Here is a 611-nt window from a genome sequence, read left to right on the forward strand (position 1 = left end):
CCGGGTTCTTTCCCCCGTGTTACATATACCTTATTTGTATAACTCAGTTGTTACACCAAGTATTACACTTGATGTAATACTTTTTGAACCAGTCTCTTACTTACCTATCTAATACCAGACATATGAAACTGTATAAAAGTACTGTTTACAGTGGAGCATTCTACTTAGGTTCAGGTCTTTATCTCTTCTCAAGATTTTTAGATGTGAAACTCACCAAATAGACACAACCAGAAAAACAAGAAAGCAGATGACCACAATGATCCCCACGGTGACGGGCACCAAAAGATTTTCACCTTGCAGAAAGAGAACAGACACAAATAATTATAAATTACAAATAATTACAGGCAGCTATTTCTCAAAGTAGACTTTTGAGTTTAATAATTACGTTTCGTAGTAACTAGTACAACTGATGATGATTTGTTACCCAGACCATTTGTAGCCACACAGTAAAACTCTCCTCCCTCAGTAGCATTTAATTTGTAAACTTGCTCCACAGATACATTAATGGCTCCATCTTTGTTGTTCTTGAACCAGGTGAATCTGGGTGGAGGTTTGGCTCTGCTGGAGCAGCTCAGCTCCACCCAGCTACCTGCTGACACCAAACCTGATGG

At 39.0% G+C, this 611-nt stretch overlaps 1 protein-coding gene across 1 annotated transcript in view; it reads right to left on the reverse strand.

Moving 5' to 3' along the window:
* LOC108165684 (vascular cell adhesion protein 1-like) overlaps positions 1–611 on the reverse strand; it is a gene marked incomplete at its 5' end in the record, with an annotated part of 115,962 nt that overhangs the window by 12,460 nt on the left and 102,891 nt on the right. The window contains 2 exons of the mRNA XM_017301772.1: positions 215–293; positions 386–604. Of these exons, the coding sequence (XP_017157261.1) occupies positions 215–293; positions 386–604 (298 nt within the window). The remainder of the gene's footprint in view (positions 1–214; positions 294–385; positions 605–611) is intronic.

Source organism: Poecilia reticulata, linkage group LG20 (assembly GCF_000633615.1).
Source record: "Poecilia reticulata strain Guanapo linkage group LG20, Guppy_female_1.0+MT, whole genome shotgun sequence".
Classification (NCBI taxonomy): Eukaryota; Metazoa; Chordata; class Actinopteri; order Cyprinodontiformes; family Poeciliidae; genus Poecilia; species Poecilia reticulata.